Consider the following 18,032-nt stretch of genomic DNA (forward strand, 5'->3'; position numbering starts at 1 on the left):
CTTTATTCTTCTTAAAAAATGTATTACTTTGAAGTATATCACTTTCTTCTGACATTATATTGAAATGGATTGTAATATGCTATTTGATGACTTAATAATAATAATACTTACATTTATGTAGTGCTTAATACTTTGTTTCTATTGAGCCCTTTAATACATTGTAATTATTTTTACCCTGGAAACTAAGCATTTAATAATCACTTTTAAACCAAATAATGAATTTTAATAATAAATTTGAAACCGAATTTGCCATGGCATCAATAATCATTGTGTATTGTTGAGATATGAATATCATACTTGTGAATGAAGTCCTTTATGAAATGCTCACATACCTTTACCATTATACAAAGCATTTCTTGATCTTTGATCTTGATATCATCAGATCCGGATTGATAGGACAATTCATAATTGTATTGACTCTCAGATAAGACACTCTTATAAACATTTGAGAATCATGTAGACTCTTGGTGTGGACTTTGCTCAGAAATATGATGTATGTCAGAAGTATTTTGGGTGTTGATTCTAATATGTTCTTCTCTTCGACTGCCTTTTTATGTTGCAGATGGACGATATGGCGGTATGGAAGTGGTCATCACCAATGCTAATGATGCCCAGTCGATGCCCAGCCCAGCTGTACCAGGTACCACCCTCAGACAGAACCGCTTCCGCCAGCCAGGAAACCACCAGAACCAGCAGCAGGGCTTCAACAATACAACTCATCACCGGCAGGGCACGTCTGAGAGGAGCATGTCACCAACGGCGAGTGATATCTCCAGTATCCGCTTTACACCTCGGAATCCTGGGCAGGAAGGAGGACACCATCCCCCTACCAGCGCATCCAGTGACAGACACCATCTCCTTGACGTGAAGCAGGAATGGGGCAGCAATCGTCAAGGACATAGTGGTGGGCCAGGATCTCAGGCAGGAAGTGACGTTGCTGACCAGACTCTGATGCCACCAGGTTCAGCCATGTCTCATTACGCCAGCAGCTTCAACTCCCTCTCCCCATTCCCCATTGAAATCTCACCATCAGGTTCCAGTTTTGCAAGTCCTAGACATTCTGCGAGGTCGTACTCTGCCTGGGGTTCGAGGAAGCGGGCACTGTCTCTGTCTCCCCTTTCCGCTGAAGGCATAGATCTGAACTCTTTAATCCGTACTAGTCCAACATCCCTGGTGGCTTATATCAACAGTTCAAGAGGGTCATCTGCTTCAATATCACCGTTCCAGGTTTTTCCGGGAGGCGATTATGGTCACCTGTCTGCTCGCAATAGCAGCAGTCCCATGTCACAGGTATCTTCATTTGGGATCATCCAAGTGTCTGCAGCTGGATCTGTGAATGGAGACAAGATGCCTCCTCCTTATCAACAGCCAAAGCAGGTGCCACAGCATTATGCAGCCACAGACCCACAGATCGTGACGCAGCAGATGCAAGCCATGGAAAGCACAAATACCATGACCAATGGAACAGGGATGAACAGTCAATTGATTGTGCAGCCACAGGAGGAAGCTCTACAAGAATTTTCAAACAACTTCCCCCAATACCAGGTGTACAAACAGGAGCCTATCGAGCAAGGCTTCAACCAAACCTCAGGCTTTTCGCAAGGGCAGGAATATCCTCAGGGACAGTTCCAACCCAGTGCGGAACAACCTCACCAAGTGCCGCCCCAGCACCCGCACCCACCACAAGCCTTGCCTCAGCATTCCCCTCACGCACCGCAGACCCACCCCCAGCAAAGTCCATCCTTCTCTCAAAACCAACCCTACTCCACTTCTCAGACATACCAACAGAACCCCACCTTCACCCAGCCTTCCACCTACCCACCCAACAACTATCCTCCCATTCAGGGCAACTACAATCCTCCAGTCCCTGGTCAGTATGCATCGGCACCAGGACACCTCCCAACCATGACCACCCACCCACTCCCGGCCAACATGCCCCCTCCTCCACCTTACCATGCCCAGCACTATGAGTCCAGTGCCAACCACTCGCCCCCCATCATCAACACCAACCCCCACGGTTCCCCCATCTCCACTTCCACCCCCAAACTCGGCTTGGAGGTTGAGGAGAAGATATGCAGGTGGATCGACTGCAATGCATTCTTTGAGGAGCAAGAAGAACTTGTCAGGCACATAGAGAAGGTGCATATCGACCAGAGGAAAGGGGAAGATTTCACTTGCTTCTGGCAGGGATGCACGAGACGCTTCAAGCCTTTCAACGCTCGCTATAAGCTTCTCATTCATATGCGTGTACATTCAGGAGAAAAACCAAATAAATGCACAGTGAGTAGACACTTCAACTAATTAACCTTGTCTTTACATGAAATTGATATCTTATATACTGATTACAAGTCTTCACATGGCACAATACTGTATATTTTACTCTCTCCAAAAATAAGATATTATTTAGATTAGAATTTTTTTTTATTTCTCAAATTTGATTAGCATTTCTGGTTTTAATTATAAAGGTGTCAACTATGTTCCGTGTAGTCCTACATATAGAAATTGCTTCATGAGGGAAGTTTTCATAGTGGTCATTAAAAATGTGGAGCACATTGCGATGTAATACACAGGTATCTATTTGAGCATATAAGTATATAGTCTGTGATAAGGTTCATCTTTATTCAGAATATTGATTCATTGAGGAAGCCATCTTCTTAATCAATTTTTATTCCACCTGTCACAGTGTTAAAGGAATAATTCTGCCTCCAAAAAGGTTAATTATTTGTTATAAAGCAGCAGAAATTGTTATACTTTGCTTCTATAAGCTTTGTTTCTTAAAACAAAATACTCAAAAGGAGGATGAATTCAAATAGGAAAGAAATATGATTTCTAAACAATCATACTTTCATTGTAATTTTGGGAAAAATAATAACACTTCTCTCGATATATGTGCCATTTTAAGGACAAACATCCAAATGAAAAAAAAAAAGTTAGAACACCTTACCAAATGAAACATCTTTTAATGTTTTGCATGAAGATGGGCCAGGTAACTTTTGAAATAAGAAATTGTGTTCTTTTTTTAAATTGGTTTCATTCTTTAAAGAGGAACCATTTAGAAAATACAAACAACCTGTACTGACTGCACAGAAACGTTGTTAGCGCTAACAATGCGCTAACAGAGACACTAATACAGCCGGTAATGTGGCAGCGATGCCTAATGTTGCAACAATGCATTACTTACACATTGAAATAAATGTTTTGTCTTCAAAACCCGAAAGATGTGACTGGGCTAACTGTTAGGCTAACAACATTTTTTTGTGTGGCTGGCACTGTTCTTGTGGTTTCATTAATGTTTCAAATTAAATTTTGCCCAAGTATTTCTGATGGTTGAGATACAAAATCGATGCAACAATCACTAAGTCAGTAGATACGATTACCGAGTAAACTTTTCTCTTCACTCATAATAAGTGGACGACTTTACAGGGCTTTTCTGCGGAAATCATAAAATTCAGCTGATCTTAATATCTGTGCACCCTCTCCCCAGGGTCCTTACCTTCTTGCACCATCTGTTGAATTGCTCAGATGTGACAGAAATAGAAATTCCTGAAAAGATGAAAACTCTTTTAATTCTTTCTCGAATCTGAGCTGTCTTGTCCTTCCATTCATTCACTGCTTGTCAGTTTATCACCTTGCCATAAATCGACTGCCCTTTTTTGGCGCCAGTGCCCGATGCCTCGCTAGTTTGCAATTTGCAATTTCCCCTGCTCTGCTAAAAAAAAAACATATATGTATCTCAAAGAGAACTACTGTTAGGACCACAAATACAAGTTCAATTCGTGAAAATTAATGTTGATATGTTATAATCTCAATTTTTCTGTTCCATGCAGATTTCCTTTAATATAGTGAAATAGATGTCTTGCAAATGCTATCTATATCAATAAAATGATGTTATTTCTCCTTTATGGAGATCAAATAAAGTGAGTTAAAAGGTCCTTACAACAGCTAGAAAACAATAAAATAAAGCAATACATTTGAGTTAGATATGATTTTTCAGTACAGGGCTCTATAACATAGAGCCTAATGATATGTTGTGAGGCTATTTTTATGATTGATTGCTTCGAGTGATAAATCATAAAACCTGCCCCATGATCCATTGCGAAGCTTTCTGCGACTGGGTCTGTCTTTGAATTATTTAAACCATGGTCGTTGTCCTGATGGAGTTCAATGGTTAGAAGCTTTAGATCCGTGACTTTGACCTTTGCCCTCTCATTCTGAAACTGGGTCAGCGCTAGACCAGTCCTTGTGTGATGTCATCAGGTTTTAGACCTTGACCCTGAGTCCGCCAAGCTCGCACCTGTCCAAAACTCTTCGATCATGACAGTCTTTCTCCAGCATCTGTACAGACACAGAATGTGTGTGACAAGCCACTCCAAAACCAACAATAAGTTGCCAGGGAATATTCTCTGTAAATAGCCAAAATAGTGATTTGGTCTCCAAAAAGTAAATTTTGAAATACACTTACATGAAAGGGTAACTCTTCATCTTCATAATGTCAAAATTTGAAGATGTAAAATTGAATAATTGGCGAGATACAGGAGTTTTTCTTGACTACTTGAAAGTTTCACAGTGAATGCACCTTATGCAAATATAACCCCAAACTTCAAACCTTGTTTTCTCCCTATTTGTTGAAGATCTCACTAAATTTCTTCTACATTCAATCAAGAACTTGTATGGGTTGATCAATGTGCCAAGTTATATATTGTTTTTGAGCTCAGGATGTCCTCATTTTAGCTCAATGAAAAAATAAAAAAATACTTTGGGTGACTTCATGTCCCATTTATGTGGCCTTATTTCCCCAGCCATTCAGCCACAAGTTTTACACACACACATCAAACATGACAGATACAATGGCATACATTTACGTAGGCCTGCGTGATCCTTGGGTCTTTTGCTAGATCATAGATGATGTACTCAAACTGGGCTACTGAACTTGGCTTTTCAGTCCACACCCATTGCACCCCTCCTCCAGGTATGCAAAAAATAATAAAGCATCTGGAACTGGAAGAAGAAGAAGATGGCGGTGGTAATGAAAAAATGACTTCTGGGTGAAGAGAGATGAGCAAGGACACACGGGATTGAAAGTGTGAAGACAAATAAAGATGTTGTCTTGTCTTATCAGATGTCTCTTACCTTGACCTTGCGACCTGTGACCCCTGACCCGAGATGTCACATTCAGATTATGTTCTTCTCTTGTGCATCTCCCATACTCCTCCTCATCCTTATCCTACCGGTAGGGAGTTAGGGGTGCGCTCATGGGACTTGGGAGGTTGTCTCGAATCAAGCTTCTTGAAACTGTGAAGAGAATAGCGGCATCCGGAATCCTCCCATGCATGCCATAAAAAATGTTTGAATAACATTTATTTTTCTTTTTTGGTATGTCAAGGACAATCTAATCTCATCTACAAATGCAAAGACTACCATACTGCAAAAGCTGTCATACTGTATTAATTTTTCATCTTCCATTTGGCTAGGAAGCTAGTACACATTTACAAGAGTAAATAAAAAAAAATTGTTTTTTAATAGGTCTTATGTTAATTTGTTGAAATAGGCTATTATATGTAGTATCTGCATTGAAGGTTGTCATTTAATGGTGATAACAGTAATATGCAACATTTAGTCTATGGGGCCTCTTGTACTTAGTTTAATTTTTCTAATCACGTTCATTTCATTTTAAATTCATTCTCACAATGCAATGAAATTGACAGGAAAAGAACATGAAACATAATTCATATTTAGATGTAAAACAGATCAATATATCTTATTCTGACTGAAATGAAAATGATACAGATATAACAAGAAATATAGAAATGGAGACAAACAAAATATAAAAGAAATGGTAATATCCAATTGTACAGATCAATATGCACGTAACACATTTCTCGAAATTCCAATGAATCAGCATACATGTACCAAATATCGTCTGAGTCGCTTGGTCTTTATTCATCATATTTACACAAAAATTTCAAAACAAAAACATTGATAAATTACCTAACTTGTTTCACTGGTCCTCTTGCAACCTATGTTGGACTTACCTTAATTCCTCTGCAATACGACCTTACCCTTAACTGAGAATAAAATGTGACTTTGCTGACACATGTATTTAAATCATGAATCACTCCAGATTTTGCCACAGGTTCAAGTCAACTACATCACTTGGCAAAGAGGAAAGAAATTCCCCAAGGGTGCAAATATTTTTGTCTGATGAAAGCAACATATATTTCTCCCTTCTGCATTTGTTGGTCTTTTTTTTAAGGGATGGGGAGCCTAGGGAGCTAGAAAGGTTATTCAGAGGTGTGAGTTTTTCTTGCAGTTTCATAACTTTTACAAATGTTTAGAGAGAAAAAGAGTCAAGATTGGGTCATATTTTATTATGAGTGCACCAAGAGTTGGGGTGTGAATTTATAGAGTATGTTTGACCCGAAGCAGACAGACGAGCCTGGCGTTAGCACTGGGAGGAGAATTGAGTGTTTTTCCCCCAAGAGGTCGTTTATTTGCTGATTTGATTTGCTGATTTATGTTGCATTAACATCAATTATTTAAAGACTTGAAGGTAGAATGTGACATTTTAAAATACATGTTGAAAGACATAGATTATGGAAAATGGGGATATCTTTGGCTGTTATCACATCAACTACTTTAAAATGGTGTCTGATGTGTGCCTTTTTCCAGTGTTTTCATGAATTGTTGCAATTTTATTTGATAATGAATTGCAAGAATGTGCATTAATTTTACCATATCACTTATCAGACATAATATTTCATAAACCTGTGAAAAAATAAATATATGTCAGGGGAAAACAAATGATATTTAAAAAAAAAATTTGGTGGCTAATTTTCACAACTTACTGCCTGAATCTGCTACAGTGGATAAGCTTAACAGTGAATGGGGATTTGACAGGACTTTTTTCAATTTCCAGGGGGGTGTTTCACACAGATTTAAGTATGACTTGGAGTTGCACTTAAATGCCGACGTGCACATGATATCTAATGCGCAATCAGATTGATGGATAGGCGGTAGTGCGCGTCCCATGCGCATAATCTGACCAATGTAGTGATGTCTTCTATACCGTACGCAACTGGGAATTTAAGTGCGACTCTAAGTCACACTTAAATTTTTGTGCAACACCCCCCAGGTCTCTTTGGGCAATATCACCCCTAGCCCCTGTGTAATTTTGTCCCTGATACATGTATGCTTAATCATCAAGCACGAACCATTAAAAATGAAAATTTATGCTGATAATATCCGCATAATTTGGTCGTAAAATCGGAGCAGGACCAGAGTTATCCGCATTATTTTGATGCTGCAATTATCCGCATAATAGCGACATCGGGACCAGATTTTGACTTTATGAAAGCATTTCCAAATTAATGCGGATAATTGCCATGGTGCGGTCACAGGTCACTCTTTTCCAACACAACCCCATCGGAGGGGGTGTGTGCAGTTGCCATGACAATTATCCGCCTTTTTCAGGTCGGGCGCTCGTAAAAAATAGTGCAGATTATTTTTGGAGTTTGTGAATGCAATTTTTATCGAATTATCCGCATTACTCTTAGGTGGATAATTGGAGGATGGGTTTATGAAAGGGGTAATAGCAGGAGCTGTTTACATGTGATATCACAAAGTTTTTAAAAAAATATTAGAAATTCATAACTCTTTATATTTTTGAGGAGTTTCACTTCAATTCATTGATATGTTCCACTTCCTGATAAAACCAACCTGAAAAAAACCAATCATGGTCGACTTCCTCCTTAAAAACCAAAAAAGTCCAAAGATGTATTATCTATGGAAAGCTGATTGTTAACGTAATATTTCACATTAGATGTTTGATTTTCTGCTTTTTACACATTTAAAATATAATTAAACCTGTATGATCTTTAAACAACACATTTTCATCTTAATGAAAAGGAGGGTTTTTTCATAACAATTTTTTTATTAAAAACAAACCAAGAAAACCTCGGCAATAATCAGATGCAAACAATCAAAGTCGTGATAAGGCATCACTTCCAATTCTCCTTACGAGCAGGATGCATTCCATATTCCTCTTAAAATGACTGGGATATCCCTGAATATTTGATTTCTCTGCGGTCTCTTAATCACTTTTAAGTAGAATTTGTAGCGCATGATTGGGGGCTTGGATCGGGAACAGTGGGGACCCCTCTTCGGATTTGGCCACAAAAGTTCACCCCTGTCATGTTCAATTTGAAGAAAATGAGTGGCAAAAATGCAATTCCACTGATTTATACCCATCGTTATGCAGACCTGCCAACCAGTACGTTTTAGCCGTATTTAGTACATTTTTTTTTTTTTTAAAACTAAATCGTAATTTATTGAGAAAAATAATCTCTATATGTCTCTATTTCATAAAACGTGCACAAATATGGTTATTAGATCAATGTAATTTCAGGTAACTTGTTTTTTTTTTCAATCATTTTGTTCAAACCAGGGTGAAGATATACACATGTTTCAAAGCTTGAGCGCCGCGATGAGCGAGTGCGCCAAGCATTTTATTATGAAATACACTTTTTGGGGAAAAATACAGTTTTTTTAATCACAGAATACAGTTTTTCATTCCCAGAGGTTGGCAGGTCTGCGTTATGCTGTGCCAATGCATTAATTCTCGAGTTGGGGGTTTAAACTTTATTGTGGAGAGAAGTGCAGAATGTCTATATTCTTGACATATATTCTTTCTGATAATGTATATTATTGGTTATTCATTCATTCAATGGTTTATTCAATAGACATGTATTGCAGTAAAAAAAAACTGAATTACACATTGCAGCATCCATGGTTAAAGAAATACAGATACGATTAAATTGATTACAAAACTGTACGGAAAATTTGCACAGTAAATTATTGATAAAGATTAATACATAATAGAAGAATGCATTGAATTAATTGATAAGAAATCAAACGAACTAGCTGAATATAAGCGTTAATCGTCAGAGCTCAAAAAAAGCATGATCTGCCTACTAGGCGAGCAATAAATAGTGAATGGAAGGGATTGTTTTTTTTTTAAATAATCTCCCCTCTTGGGCACTTTTTTATATCCTTGTTAGGTGAATTTAATTCTCTTGAAAGCAATCGTATCCGGGATAATTCAATAGAAAGAATTTAATGTGCAAAAGCTAGTTATAATAAATGCATGGAAATACTGTACATGCAAGTTTGGATGCCTATTAATCAACACTTGCAATATTAAGATCTCAAAATGTACAGAAAGATAAAAGAATGTCTCATTGTGGGACCTTAGTCTGCTGGGCAAATTACCCTTCACTTGAATTAAGGGTCTGAATGTGCAGCCTACTCATGCCTTGTGTACTGAAGGCTTGTATTGGAACAGCAAGTTTTGTATGTGCTAGTCTTTATGTGGAGGCACACTTGTTGATCAAAGTTCCAATCAGGGTCTGTGCCTGCAGACTAGTGTGACCTGCCCCCCCCCCCCCCCCCCCCCCGATGATTAGATGTCCCGTATTTATATAAAAGTCTGATAAAATAGATGTATTATATGTTTTAATATGAATGGTTGTGTCCTCACTTATGCTAAGTTTAGCGAGGCAAATTGATCTTGATCTGAACCGGTTTGGAAGATCGCTTCCAAGATCGCTTTGACCGTTCTCATTACACGTTAAACTAGTTTCCAGGGTACTACTTTTAGGAGGGTAGTGAGAACGGTGTCTTAGTGTCAAACATAGAAACAAGAAGCAAGCCTGCAGGTCTTGAAACACAAAGTTTAGCGACTAATCTGACAATTGATTTCAGTGACCAATTGTACACAGAAATCAATGCAAACAATGATGAAAATTTGTTCTAGGATCAATTGTTGTGTGTTATGTTACTGGGTCTTGCCCACAATCATCCCTTGTGTGCTTTGAGCTAATAGAATCCTTTCATGTCCCCTTCATTTCTCTCAGAGAACAACACACCAATCAATTTTTAAAGGTCAAGTCCACCCCAGAACAAAATGTTGATTTGAATCAGTAGAGAAAATTCAAACAAGCATAACACTGAAAATTTCATCAAAATCGGATGTATAATATGAAAGTTATGACATGTAAAAGTTTCGCTTATTTTCACAAAATCGTTAATCCACACAACTCAGTGACATGCAAATGCGAGAGTGGATGATGTCCCTTACTCATTATTTCTTTGGTTTCTTATTGTTTGAATCATACAATATTTCAATTTTTATAGATTTCAACAATAATGACCCTCTTGATTGAACCACAGAATGTTAAAAAATGGTGATTCCGCATGTTCAGGGAGGAATAAAACTTTGTTTCACAGGACGATGAGGAGAAAATTAGAATATTTCATATTTCATACAATGAAATACAAAAATAGTGAGTGGGAGACATCATCAGTCACCTCATTTGCGCACCAACCAGGATATGCATAAATTCTGTTTTGTGAGATTAATCAAAACTTTAAAATCTCATTACTTTCTTATTTGACATCCGATTTTGATGAAATTTTCAGTGTTGTGCTAGTTGATTTTTTCTCTTTTTATTTAAATCAACTTTTTCTTGGGGTGGACTTATCCTTTAAAGTAAACTTACTCCATTTAGGAGGTAGAAATGACCTTTATCAATGAAATACCCGCTGTGAACCAAAATTAGAATAACCGTCAAGAGATCAAGTTTTCTGAGCGAGTCTTGGGCCAGAAAAAAGCGGGATGTCATTGGTTGGGTCGTGCCTGGGTCAGGAGGTGCGTCATTGGAAGGAGGATTATGTTCCATTGTCTTGGATGGACTTTGAGATAAAAACTATAAAAGCTGCAGTTTCTCTGGAACCTAGTTTGTAATTTCACTCTTTAACAGGGAGGGTATTTCAAATTTAAAGGGTTTAAAGCCGGACTTTAAATCACAAGCTAAAGATTTTTTTATTTTTATTGAAACAAAATGTAAATGAGATGAGTCTTACTATGAGTATGACACCTACGCACTTTTAAGTCTCAAAAATGCTTTTTGTTGTTCTTTTACTTTATACTTTGAAATTATGAGAATGATCATGATATATTGATGTTTTGTTTAAATTCTTACAATTAATGATTTTTTCTCTATAGATTTTTGGAATTATGAGAATGTTACATTCATGTTTTTTGTAATCTTTAAACTGTATGATTTTTTTCTATAGACTTTGGAATAATGAGGATGATATTCCATTTTGCAGAGATGCTATTGAAAAAGTCTATTCCATAGGGCCTAAATCAATTTTTGCAATTCTTGAATTAAGAATTTTGTTATATTTTGTGGAATTGCTATGTCAGAGAATATATCTATTCAGTTACTTACTTTGGGCTGAAAAACAGATGGCCCAATATTTTGACTGGGTGTTTATCTCTGGCATATTTTGACACTTTATGCTCATACAGAGCAACATGATCTGAAGAGTCAGTGACCGACAACATCATGAGGTCAAAGGTCAACCGTCAGGATGATTCCAATTTCACTTGATCGTCATGTGGAACAATGAAGATGAGCTTGTTTGTTTCAATTCCAATGACGCACATGCGTGTAGCCCGACACCCAACAAGTTCTTTCTTCTTATTATTTTCATGAAGAACCAGGATGATATATAAAGACAGTGGAATGTCAGCTTGCTTTACCCTGAAGAATTTGAGAGAAGGAGAGAAAGATGATGCCAAATTTGTTTCAGATTGTGTATATTGCATTAATGATAATTTGCTATTTTTCCTCTGTAAATATTGGCTTTATATAGACAGAATGTAAATTCCATCATTAATGTGAGGGAACCTCTGGTGACGGTGTTTTCTTTTTAAGGGAAGATAATTTAAAGGGGAATTTCACACTGATGAAAAACTTGTTCTAAAAATAAAGAAAAACTGATAAAAAGGATTGGTGACGGCGCTGTCACATTTTCAATAGGGCAGCTATATGGCGAGTCGAAAACAGCCGTTTTAACATTTTTGTACCAGCTACATGCAGGTGGTTTGAATGAAAATAAATAAAACGGTGTATGGCCACCGTAGGGGAAATGTGACTGCAGCATGAAGGTTTGAGGAAAATCCATTTATGATTAAGAAAGATATTTGAATTTCAAGATTTTGTTTTTGACTTCATACGAGCAGCTGTGAGCTGCCCCATATGTTGTGTGATATAGAATGCATAAATTCCAATTATTTAATGATTCGTGATGACTGAAAATTTTCTTCTTGCCGGAGCAGGTGTGAAATAATTTTTCTGTTGATATGCTAAAGGTACAATAAAACCTACTTTCAATTTAAAAAGAAAAAGACATTTCAGTTATATTTTTGATTCACCATACATGGGAAGCTGCTTGAATATGACGTCACAAATCTAAAAAATTTAATTCTTTATCAACTTTTGAAATCTTTGATGTATTTTCTTCAATCCTTCACCAATATATTTTTTTTACTGTTTTTTTTTACAATAAACATTTTGTTAGGGTGAACATCCCCTTTAATGTTCTCATCTTGACCCTGATGAGTTTGGAAGAATGAAGATGATGCTTTGAGTTACAGCTAGGCACACCACCCTTGACATTCCGTCATGTTCTCTCGTAAACGGAAGATTAATCTACAGACAGTTTGAAACCACAAATACTGCTGTCTACAGTCGCATTCAAGCAATATTTTTCCATCCTGAATTGCGGTTTTTTTCTAAGACATTTAGGCAACTTGTCTATGTAGCTTGTGCCTCGTTTTTTAGCAGGAATCCCGCTCTAAGAGCGCCATGCGTCTTTTTATTGTTTTGTTTATAATGAAGTTTTAGGATTGGTAATTATGAAAAGCCACTTGCGGGGTTCCTGTAGGAAAGACTTGACAAGATGCCTTAGTTAAAACATGGTTGTATTTGGGCAGTTTTTTATTATATTGGAATGCAAACATGATGAAGCACTGGAAACATAGGCCCATCATATTCTTAAGTCAGGTTTAACTTAGACCCCGGTCTAACTCTATGCTAAAATTATGGGGAGCCCCAAAATGAAAAAAATATGTTTATATATTTTATATCTCTTATGTTTACTATTTTGTTTCCTGTTGCTTTCATAATGAAGAAAAATACTTCAGAATACTTCCATTTAGTTATCATTCCCAGACAATTATGAACAATATGAGTGTCAAATGAGTTAATAAATTGGATGTGTACTGTTAGGGATTTGTGCCCTAATTGGCTCTCCATAGTTAAACCACAACTTTAGACCAGGGTTTAATTTAAACTTGAGTTCAGAATACTGGCCATAGTGTTGTGTCACATGATTCTTTAGAACTTGTCACTAAAAATCGCTTGAATGTATGGCAAGTTCCCCCAAGTCTGCGCAGTCCCCCTTGTCTGCGCACACGCGTATCTGCACGATTCTAGTAAAAGAAGATACGCAACAAACACAAACTTTACACATGCAAAGTACATAAAGACAGAATATTCATTAAAAAATCTGACTCAAAATGGTGGAAAAATAATGAATTTTGGGCATTTCATGTGACGGCCTCAAAATGCAGCCTTTCCCATCAAAATACCTGAATCGTGTGCAAAGTGAATGGGTGCGCAGACATGGGGTACCATTTTTTTTTCAATCTGAAAATGACTGCCTGAGGTTTTTTCCAAGAAAATCCTATATTTATATTTCTTTGAAATTTTTATGAGATATTTGGTACACTTTAATACTGATATAATAATATAAGGAACATTATTAACTGAAAGATTTTGTGAAATAAAAAGAAATTCATGTTAAATCTCAACTCAAATCGTTAGGTGCGCAGAATTGGGGCCCACCATCATACCACTTGATCTTATTCAGTGAAGATATCATAATGGTCTGTGGTTAGGACTCGCTTTAGGTATCATACAATCCAAGTTGATCTGTAATTCCTGGGTCACCTGTGCTGTAGAGGTCTTGAAGGTATGGAGAATCAGTGTTGATGTAAAATCGCTTGAACATAGAATGCTTGAATGAATTCTCAGTGTTTCATGCAGACATTTTTACTTGTAATTCATTGCTATTCTAGCTTTAGAGGAACTTTGCTCTGTCAACTGCAGTAAGGTTTGTAGTGGGTGGTCTTGAAATTAGGATGAATCACTGTTGATGAAAAAAAATCGCTTGAATGCATTCTCTGTGTTTCATACAAGCATCTTGATTTGTGATTCACTTTGGTTAGTATTTTTGCTTTCAAAAATTGCAGGAACGCGCCCAAGGAGTCTTGATGGATGCTTGCATGACATGCATGTTGGCATCTGATAATCATTCCTCACAAAAGTTCAAGTCATCTTTGTTGTGTAACTAGTCTCAACATTTGTTTGTCTTTCAAGTCTGGAGTCTTCAGCAGTAACTCAACCATTTATTTTAACGAGTACATTTCAACAACTTTGTATGCTGTTTGCGAAAAATAAACCCCTCTGAAAGCTCTGTGCAACAATTTGTTTACATTTTTTCATACATTTCATACAACTAGTTTTTCAATTTGATATCAGTGTTTATACAATTGTTGTCACTCTTCCAAGTACTAAGCCAAGTACCTCTACTTGCAGCAAACACTGTTAAAAAGTATCTAAAATCAAAGTTAAAAGTCACAATATCATGGTAGATCTAGATTTGGTTTATTTACATAAATAAACCTAAAACTGTGAAGCGAAATGATCAAATATAAGCTGAAAAAATGACCGCACTGAAACATCACCAACATAGAAACGCACATGTGGGATAGTTTGTTATTAATTCATGGGAAAAGACCCCACATCTAACTGGAATGCCATGCTTGTTTTGTCAATTTCTCATCAGCATTTATTCCTTTTCTACCATAATTATTCGGCACACATTCATTATTTATACATTTAAGGGCGATTCCGTACGTGTCGTACGGGACATTTTGGCAACAATTTCTTGTCTCTAAGCTGAATGCTTGAGCAATAAAATTTAATTTTTTGTCAATGATAAAGTAATATTGGGTAGTCATGTGAAAAACTGATAAATAATTGAAAATTTTGATTATTATTATTATGGGTGAATTAAAGGTGAAAATGTGTGTCGTATGGGACTCAGAATGTCCCGTACGACTACACAACATTTTCACCTCTAATTCACCCATGGACAACATATTTTGGTTGGTTGTATTTTTGTTTACATTACTACCCAGTAGTACTTTATTATTACTGCAAAACAAATTTAAGTTCCTCATTTGTTTTGACAGCAAGTTTAAAATTGTTGTGAAAATGGCTGATTTCTAGCATGGAATCAACCATAAACACTTTTGGTGGTCATTTTGTTGGATTCTGTTCAAACTCACTCATAGATCGTTACCACAACTGACATTATTTTATGTTTAAGTAGAACAGTTTAGATCCCACTTCCTATCATATTCCCAAATGATTTATCAAAGAACATGCAATGATGGATACATATGAATAAACTGGGAGAAAACATGTGTGAATGTTTTGTGCTCATGTTGCTTTCCAAATCTTTTGTGACCCCTAATGTCACTCCAAGAATGCCTTAATTGGCTCAAATGTCACCCCTTTTTGTCTCATCCCCATTTTTCAAAGAAAGGAGGTAACAAAAGGTTCTTGTTCTGCAAAAAAAAACAAAAAACTTTTGACTCAGCAAGAGTTTGTGTCAGGAACGTATCAGAAGTTTTAAGGGGATGGAAGTAATTCCAGTTCAATTCAGTTCAAGTTCAGATTTTTCTTTCCTCTGTCCTGCGTACTTCCTGAATCTGTCTGTCCTTTTTCTGTCTCCCACCATCTCTCTCCATAAATTTCATTCCCATTTCCAAAATTAATCTTTAACTCCTTTAAACTCTAGCTTTATCAAATTCAAAGTCCTACAAACTCTTTTCACCCTTTCCTATGAATTAGCGAGAATAGAGAAAGTGAGAAAAATAGGTAAAATAAAGGAGACAATTAGATAAACATATGAAGAGAGTGAGAGAGAGAGAGAGGAAGAAAAATCAGAAGAATATATGATGTGTACTCTATAACCCTGATGAAAACCGATCTGCTGTACGTTGCCAGGCAACTATTGACTGCCATGAAATCCCTTTGTAGGCATGATAATAGGAGACACATTGTTAGATGCCATTTGAGGTGCACATGCACTTTACAGGTTTATCAAGATTCTACAAAAGGGCATGCACGCAATGATTACTATGAAGTAAGGATAAGAATATATCAAAGATTTTTGAAGTTAGGCCCTAAAAGTTTTATAATTTCCTTCTCCAGCAAAGAGGATATATCGTACGAAAAATGATATATCCCAAATTCAAATAACCGGTTTACACCCACCCACCCCCCCTCCTGGTTTAAGCCCCACTTTGATTTTCGAAGCGTAGGCATGCTCTGAGTTGCCTGAATTCTTAAAGATGAAGAATCCGTAGATTGAATTGTGGTTTGTGCAGATATACATGTGTATTTAGAGCCATCCCTCTTTCCAAGAACTGGCAAAAACTAGAATAAAAATGAAATTACATCTAGGTCTTTTAAAGCTTCAATTATAAAAAAGGTATTTCTGAACAAACGCTTTCAGAATGTATAATAGTCATACAAAGATCTGTTCACTGTATTTTTGCAGCAGAAGCTGGAAATAATGTATTTCACAAATGAAATATTGATCAGTGACATTCATTTGATTAATTCAAAATTTAAATGCACTATATTTGGACTCATTCTCTGTCTCCATCTCTTTCTTCCTCGCAGTTTGAAGGTTGTAATAAAGCGTTCTCTCGTCTGGAAAACCTCAAGATTCATCTACGTTCTCATACTGGCGAAAAACCCTACCTCTGTCAGCATCCGGGATGCTCCAAAGCCTTTAGCAATTCCTCAGATCGTGCCAAGCATCAGAGAACTCATTTAGATACGGTAAGATAGCTTTACTGGTATATTACTTCTATGTAACATTTACACATATTTTTCTCACAAGAGCTTTTTAAAGAGCTATTATTTTTTTATGTTAAATTTGATATTTTCAGACTCCTTGTATAGTGTGTATCTGGTGTTTATTAAAGCTCTATGATCTGAAAAATCATTTTCCATGATTATAACGAGTGTACATTTCAGTCAAGAAAAGGAGTCTTCCCCACAAACCTGAAGATAAATTCATCTGTTCTGCCAATATTGCTTGATGATAGAAAAAAAAATTAACACAAGCGGCTGTTCCATCAATGTCCCCCTTTCAGGATCATTGTGTAATCTTGACCTAGATTGTATTGAAAATCTGTCAATATTGGCACAAAAGGAGTTAGAACGAACAAAATCATTGGAAGATTAGGATCAGATTCTTTTATCTGTCTTTATTCCAGCTTTGAAGTGAGATATTTAACTTTTGGCAACATTAACAAACTTTCACAAAAGCGTACCCATTTAGAAGGGGGCCTGTCTTGCCTTTCATGGCGATGAAAAGACCAAATGAGCCCCTGTGGAGCAAGTGTGTCCTTCTGTTTGCACTCTCCATGCATGATATCTCACTAAAGGCGCTTAATAGCTTGTAATTGAGGCTGTGCAAATAGTGGTCTTCTTTGACGGGGACTGTCGGGATGAAAAAAAGTCACAAAGTTGACACGTTCTTGGTTGACGACTTCTGCCTATATCCTTTATGGTGAGAGAATCCCATTCATTGGGTGCAAAATTGCTCGATCATCCTGTCCGTGTCTGTCAGCGCTTCTGCACGTCGTCATCGAAGTTCTGTCATGATGCAGACACCTACACCAGGAAAAAAATCAATTGGGGGCCATTTTGCCCAAGAAATGCTCAAAAGACCCCTAAGAAATAATAAAAAAGAGTAAAATGTTAAAGCTTTTCCAATGCAGATTTTGGCAGAAGGTTGTGAAATGTTGCCCCAGAAAAAGATTTTTTTTTTTTTGGCCTGCCCTAACCCACCTGCCATCGTCTTGGCAGCGTTCAGCATCTTCTTTCCTTCGGATATTGATTGGTCGGTGGATATCACCCAATCTGTTACTTGTAAACTCTAGAGAAATCGTTTGAGGGAGAACGTGTATTGTAAATTTACCAACTCTCTCTTTATCCCTAAAAGAAGATGAGGTAGATTTATGGTTTTGAAATCTT

General features: G+C 37.0%; 1 protein-coding gene across 1 annotated transcript in view; it reads left to right on the plus strand.

Moving 5' to 3' along the window:
• Positions 1-551: 551 nt before the first annotated feature.
• LOC129271918 (zinc finger protein GLIS3-like) overlaps positions 552-18,032 on the plus strand; it is a 33,295-nt gene continuing 15,814 nt past the window's right edge. Inside the window, exons 1-2 of the mRNA XM_064106915.1 lie at positions 552-2,280; positions 16,668-16,829. Coding sequence (XP_063962985.1) covers positions 580-2,280; positions 16,668-16,829 — 1,863 coding nt within the window. The 5' untranslated portion in view covers positions 552-579. The remainder of the gene's footprint in view (positions 2,281-16,667; positions 16,830-18,032) is intronic.

Source organism: Lytechinus pictus, chromosome 11 (assembly GCF_037042905.1).
Source record: "Lytechinus pictus isolate F3 Inbred chromosome 11, Lp3.0, whole genome shotgun sequence".
Lineage (NCBI taxonomy): Eukaryota > Metazoa > Echinodermata > Echinoidea > Temnopleuroida > Toxopneustidae > Lytechinus > Lytechinus pictus.